This window comes from Crotalus tigris, unplaced genomic scaffold (genome assembly GCF_016545835.1).
Source record: "Crotalus tigris isolate CLP2741 ecotype Arizona unplaced genomic scaffold, ASM1654583v1 scf7180000024480.717441, whole genome shotgun sequence".
Classification (NCBI taxonomy): Eukaryota; Metazoa; Chordata; class Lepidosauria; order Squamata; family Viperidae; genus Crotalus; species Crotalus tigris.
The window spans coordinates 704,595-711,840 of record NW_024100650.1 but is presented as its reverse complement, the minus strand read 5'-3'; the positions used below and the strand labels follow the sequence as shown (position 1 = coordinate 711,840).

Below are 7,246 nucleotides of genomic sequence, written 5' to 3'. Positions count from 1 at the left end.
AAAATTTCTGACAATTAGAACAATTAACCAGTGGAACAACCTGCCTCCAGAAGCGGTGAATGTTCCAACACTGGAAGTTTTTAAGAAGAAACTGGACAGCCATTTGTCCAAAATGGTATAGGGTTTCCTGCCTGAGCAGGGGGTTGGACTAGATGACCTCCAAAGTCCCTTCCAACTTTATCATCATCATCATCATCATCATCATTATTATTATTACTGTTGGAATTATTTAATATATTATTTAATGAATGACATTGTTAGCAGAAAGATACCTAAGAAAAATGCATCCAGTCAACATCTACCTGTGTCCTATTTCTGCAAGGTACAGGAGAAGGTAACAAAAAGCAAAAGGCAACTAACTCCACAAATATATTTATCTAATATATTGTACCTAATTAATCTAATTATTGTACCTCCATTAATTTTCCATTAGCACAGGTTTTTTTATCTGGCCATCTATATTATTCTGCACACTCTGTATATTCTTTTGAAATCTGTTGAAAAAAGATTTTTGGAATTAGTGTTTGGATTCTGTGTAGGTGTTTTAATTATTATAATTGTGCCATATAGAATCAACAGTGGCAAAGAGCTCTTTCTTCCTATCCATAACATATCATAGTGGGTATGGTGAGAAAAAAAAAATTAAAGAAAGACCAAAAATCTATGTGTGTGTGTGTGTGTGTGTGTGTGTATTGTGTATCCTCTAAGAGAGAGACCAAAAATGTATATGTGTGTGTATAATTTGTGTATCCTCTAATCAACTGCAGGAGAAACGGTGGGGAAATATATTATGATGTGGTTTATTTATTTATTCACTTACTTATTACAAATAGCTCAGCATATCTAACACCCCTTCCTCCTCTTATAACAACAATCCTATGAAGTGAATTGGGGTGACAGAAAGTGACTGTCCCAAAGCCACCCAGGCTGGCTTTCATGGGACTAGAACTCACAGTCTCCTGCTTTCTAACCTGGTTGCCTTAACCACTAGACCAGGGGTAGGCAACCCAAAACACTCGAAGAGCCACTTGGACCCATTTCCCACCGAAAACAAAACACTGGGAGCTGCAAAACCCTTTTGATATCTATCTATCTATCTATCTATCTATCTATCTATCTATCTATCTATCTATCTATCTATCTATCTATCTATCTATCTATCTATCTATCTTATCTGTTGGGTGAGGCACCCGGTCTACCAACTATAAATCAGTCTGTTCTGCATTTAGCTCCAATCTAGGAGCATGTTTTTTACTCATAAAGGTAAAAAAGGATATATGCAGTATTATCTTCATTTTAGATGTCAAAAGGGTCTCTCTCTCTCTCTCTCTCTCTCTCCCCCTCCCTCTCTCTCTATCTGCCCTTGATCTGCCAGTCCTCTTCCCCCACTCTCTTTCTTTCTCTCTCTCTCTTTCCTCTCTCTCTCTCTCTCTCTCTCTCTCCCTCCCTCTTTCTCTCTCTCTCTTTCTCTCCCCCCTCTCTCCTATCTGCTGCTCACCTGGCAAGCTGTTCTCCAACAAGCTCAGAAGTAGGCAACCTCGGCTCTTTTATGACTCATGGACTTCAACTCCCAGAATTCCTGAGTCAGCATAGCTGGGCTAGCTGGCTCTCTCCTGCCCTTCCTGCTTCCTACTTCCTGCAGAGACGCAGCAAAGGGAGGAGCCCCGCCCAAAAAGCTTTTCAGCTCCTCGGAGAACACTGTGAGTGCACTCTCTTTTACACAAACACACACACACACACATACACATACACACACACAGAGAGAGAGAGACAGAGAGAGAAGCAGGGAAGCGCAAGTGCCTCTCTCTGTCTCTCTTTGCAAACGGCAGAGGAGGCTGGGAGCCACAGGGGAAGGCTCAAAGAGCCACATGCGGCTCTGGAGCCGCAGGTTGCCGACCTGTGCACTAGACCAAACTAGGTACTAATACTGAGAATCCAAAAGGAGTATACAAAAGGGTAATTAAATGAAAAAGCATGGACTCATGAAGAGTATGAGGCAGAAAGCAGAAGTGTCTGCAGACTGAATCCTCTCCAAATTTCCTGCTAGAATTCCTAGACAAGGAAGATTCATGGAGCTGATGTTCCAACAGTGTCATGACACTTCCTGCTCCTACAAAGAAGACTCATCTATAGAAACTATTAGCATGTGCTTGTGTGTATGTATTCTCCCTGAATACCTTTCATGCTACACCTATTTTTACTGTGCTTCCAAGATTCATGGTCCCACCAAGATGGGAAGCTACCTTCAGCAGACATAAATCTGGATGCAGAGATCTAACCAAGAGCTGGTCCCAGTGAAACTGTGGGATGCATCTGTTGATAACAAAAAGGGCACTTACCTATGGAACAACATCTACTAGCCAAACGGGACTGGGTCTAATGTATGTAGTAATCATCATGACCCATCAAAGACAGTAAGACTCATTAAAAGCAGTTTGCAGGTGATGCCAAGGACTCCAGCAAACTGTCAGCAGTGTTCAGGATGAAACATGCAGCATAAAGTCTGTTGTCCAATACCCATTGATTTATTTGTCTGTGTCACTGAGGACTTCTTATCCTGCCTGTCAGTGAATAGTTATTATGCTGCAACCATTGGCAAAGGGAGATATGAGTTATAGTTAATCGGTACTTGTCTTTTTGTATCCTAAATGGAAAATAGATTTAAGGAGCCAGAAACAATCAACAGAATAAACTTGGGGGAAGAAAGTGAAATTGAGAAATCTGCTGGAGAGATTTGGAGGGCGGCATCTAAATCATAGTCATACAAAAACCTCAAACAACAAAATAATCTATGAACAGAAGACATTTTACTTTGTTATAACAGGAGAGTCATCATGAGGATGCAAATGAACAAACCACCCCAGACTGGGTATCAGTCCTATTCATTGTCAGACATGTGTATTAGATACATCTAACGAATTGCAAATAAAGCCACTCTCCCTTATTGCATTAGGAAAAATAAGACTAATCACTTCTTTTCATAGAGATGTTTTCCTGTTTTCCATTGATCTTCCCTAAAGTAGATGTGCACAGTGTCTTAACAGCACAATTTTTACAATTCCTGATTGAATTCCATGCATTGCTATGCCATCTTTTTTTTTCAGACATCACTTTAATTACACTTCATTCTTCTTTCAAAAGACATAGACGGGGCAGTATTGACTTTGGGCTTAAGTGAATTATGCTCATGCCCTCGGCAAAAAGTGTTGACCTAAGCAGTTGTAGATCTGAATCATTATGGTGTAATTGACTTGATTGCTCAAGAGCTATCTCATCAAGGTGCCTCTTGTGTCTCATTGGCATGTAGTTATGGATATTCACATGAGCCTGACAGAGAATAGAAGCTGAGAAGTCTTGACAAATATGAGCCACTGGTAGAGATATCGCTATATATTGATAACATATCATTGATCCACATTTAGTCTCTTAAAACTGTTGTCATATTTTCCCTAAAAGTTGACCAAGCCTTAACCATTTCAGACATACTTCCTTTATCTGTCTGTTCATTTTAATTATCTGTTGATACTTCCATTCAATTGAGGTCCAACTGAAAGTGAATGGAAACACACTTTGGAGCCAAGGAAAAGCACATAAAATATCCTTCTGCATGTTACTACAGTAATCATATTAGCATCTGCCTAACATAGTTAACATTTTAAAATATTTTAAATCCATGTCCTGAGCATTTGGGTATTTTCTCAACTTCTGCTATTTGTGTCACTTAAATACCTTCAGGTTCTTGCAGACAGCTTCATGCTTAGTCTAGTTGTCTCTAAGCAACAACTCCCCCCCAAAAACCCCTCTATTTGAACATCTAAAACAGATGGTCTGTGGACTATAGATAGCAGACTACACTCTACGATCTATGCTCCAGTTGTCCCTATTGTGACTGACTTATACCAGGTGCCACAGGATTGTGAGCTGTGAAACTCCCTCTCAGAAGCATTTGGTTGTCATCAACACTGATGTATTTTAAAAAACCATCTTATCTTCCAAAGCTTGTTGAGAACTTATCTATGTATCCTACTCTACTCCTTATTTCTTAAACTTACTGGATTATTATTTAGGAATAGAAGTCAAATTTGTTTATTTCTACTGTTAATGTTCTGCTCAATTTCTACTCATTGTACCATATTGCAGCATTTCAGAAACAAGGTAAAATATCAAAAACTGAAGTCAGAGAATACAGTTATAACCAATTATTTGCCGTGTCACTATTCAGGACACTGTCATTTCTTTAAACATTATTTTTGATGTTTAAAGTGTTGACTCTGATGGCTGCCTGGACAAATCCCTGCAATAACAAAGGCAAGTTTTTGAAGTTTTCCTGGCAATATTTTTGGAACTGGTTTGCCATAGCCTTCTTCTGAGGGCTGAGAGAAAGGGACAAGCCCAAGGTCCTCCAGTTGGCTTCATGCCTGAGGCTGGACTGGAACTCACAGTCTGATGCCTTAACCACCACAACAAACTGGCTGTCATAGCCTGATCTTACTTATTCCAAAATGCTTTTCAGAAGAATATGACTTTTTAATAATGTAGTAAGGACTAGTTTTTAGGATGTTCCAAAGGAGAGAATATGAAGAAAGGGGAAACTTATTCTTAGCTCTCAGTTCACTATAGTCTTGCTTGCAATGATATAGTGCAATTAAAAAAGATATCATTTGGAGGATGGAAGAGGAGGAGGAGGAGGAGGAGAAATTAATTCTTTGTGGGACCAAAGCTGGTTTTTCAAAACTCTGGATGTCCACCAGATAATAACAAACAATAATAAATACAGAAAGTTAGCAGAAAGCTTTTCTTAGAGAAAAACTATCTATATGCTCACTAAGGGTTTATACTGACCTGATGGCACATAATCAATCAATCAACTCTAGCTATGGAAACTCTGTATATTAGGTGTAGGCATAAATGTCTGCAGGGATGAAAAAGCTGATTCAGGGTATGCATTGGTGTCAGGAATTGGAATACTAGTAGATAATGCTAGAATCTGTCAACATGTCACTGCCTGTGTCATTTTGATGAAATCTAGGTTTGCTGGGTATTTACAATAAAACTGGGGAGGATATCTTTATTCACATGGATCTCATAGTTCCAGAAACTTGGGGAGTTAATGGTCAAATTCAAAATGTTTAAGGAAGGTTACATTCAAATGAATAGTCATTTCAAGTTACCCTCTAATCCTTTCAGGTATGTTTGTCTTTTTGACAACTGGGCATCCTTCCAAAAAAACACTAAGCTGGAATCATCTGCATTGTTCATGTGCATTGAGGTTAACAGACATATCTAAACTGGAGAAACAATGCTACAGATGGGTGATTTGCAGCTTTCTAGTTTCCTATTTGTTACTGTTTTTTAATACCAGACGTGTCAATGGAAGACTAAATCACAAAGCTGCATCTCACTTATTTTGGTCATGTCATTCATTCCCTGAAGAAAGCAATTGTGCTTGGAAAAGATTAGTGGTAAAAGGAAACTAGGCTACCAAACAACACAGTGGCCGGATACCATCAAAGCTGACACCATCCTGTGCATAGAACACTAAGAGAAGTAGTACAAGATCAGAAGATGCAGAAGATGTGGAGAAACCTAGCCCATAGAATCATCAAGAATTGGACAATACTGAATAGATAACATCATCATCATTGTATTCCAGTATTTGAGAAGTTGCCACAAAGAGGAGGGAGTCAACTTATTCTCCAAAGCACCAGAGGACAGGAGAAGAAAAATGGATGGAAACTAATCAAGGAGAGAAGCAACCTGGAATTAAATGAAACTTCCTAACAGTGAGGACAATTAACCAGTGGAACAGCTTGCCATCAAAGGTTCTGGGTGCTTCATCACTGGAGGTTTTTAAGAAAAGACTGGACAATCACTTGTCTGAAATGGTATAGGGTCTCCCAAATGTGCTTTTTCACAAGGCAACTGGACTTTCTTTATTCTCTTTGAAGATGTATCGCTTCTTATCCAAGAAGCTTCTTCAGCTCTGACAGTCAGAGCTGAAGAAACTTCTTGGATGAGAAGCAAAATGTTTTCAAAGAGAAAAAAGAAAGTCCAGTTATCTTGTGAAAAAGCACATTTGGGACAACCCTGGCCTGGATGACTGAGAATCTCCACAGACAGGTATAAGGTCCCCTGCTTAAGCAGGGGGTTGGACTAGAAGACCTCAAAGGTCCCTTCCAGTTCTATTCTGATTGATTGATTTTTAAAAAGAGGACCTTATAAAAAAGTAGTAAGGCAAATACTTGGCCTATTCCCTCCCTCCCATTTGAAGGGATTGGGATGAGGATGTAGAACCATTCAAAGCCTCTATCCTTCCAGCAGAGTTGTTGCCCAATTCCTCCATGCATTTTCCACTTTTGAAAACTAGCCTTTGTTGATGAGGAGGAAGGCTTTTCTAATATCTAATATGAATTCTTGCTGCTGACATCCTGGGTCCTATGGATTCCTCCATCTCAGAAAAAATATGTATTTTAGATTACTATCCGAATCATCCAAATCCACTAGAAAGCATCACACTGTGTATTTAAATGTACCCTATCAATTTCATTGTGTGGCAATATTGAGATAAAGCTGAGAACAGCATGGGATTCTTGCTCTAAATTCATTTTGTGTCTGACACAAATTTGCAAGAATTAAACTTTTGATCAATGGCTTGCAGTTTCCAGGTTCTACACTCAGCGGGCTGTGAGGGAAATCAGAGATGTCACATTATCAATTTAAATGCCTTGTCAGCAAGGCAATAAACTCAAATCTTGAGAGGGTATTTCTTATTTGGGGGAACTTTAGAGATGTGATGAAGTTGTTCTACATGTCTTCTGGTTCAAGAGAAGAAAGGCAAATAAATAAAATGTATATTTGCTGCTCTAGAGAAGGCTTCAATTCTGGGAAAGGTGGAAGGAAAGAGAAAGGGACAACTAACAGCAAAGTGGATTGATTCGGTTTATTTTTTATTATAGCCAACTCTGGGTGGTATTGAATGCAACATTGAAAGACTGGGTTAGGGAAAGACCATCGTGGAGAAAATCTACTTATCTGTTACTAAGAATCAACAATGCCATTATGATGTATAATGAATCAATGAATGAATCAACATATTAACTAAGACAGAAAAATACAATGAAGCCCATTGTTTTATATATGTATTATTATAAAACAATGGGTTTGTTGTACTTTTCTGTCTTAGTTAATATGTTATTATGTTGATTCATTCGTTGATTTATTATGATACACACAATATTCCACTAGG

The 7,246-nt window shown here is 38.8% G+C and overlaps 1 protein-coding gene across 1 annotated transcript in view; it reads right to left on the bottom strand.

Moving 5' to 3' along the window:
- Window positions 1-456: 456 nt before the first annotated feature.
- The window catches only part of LOC120303719 (contactin-5-like), a 29,119-nt gene continuing 22,329 nt past the window's right edge, over window positions 457-7,246 (bottom strand). Inside the window, exon 4 of the mRNA XM_039333424.1 lies at window positions 457-494. Within this exon, the coding sequence (XP_039189358.1) occupies window positions 457-494 (38 nt within the window). The remainder of the gene's footprint in view (window positions 495-7,246) is intronic.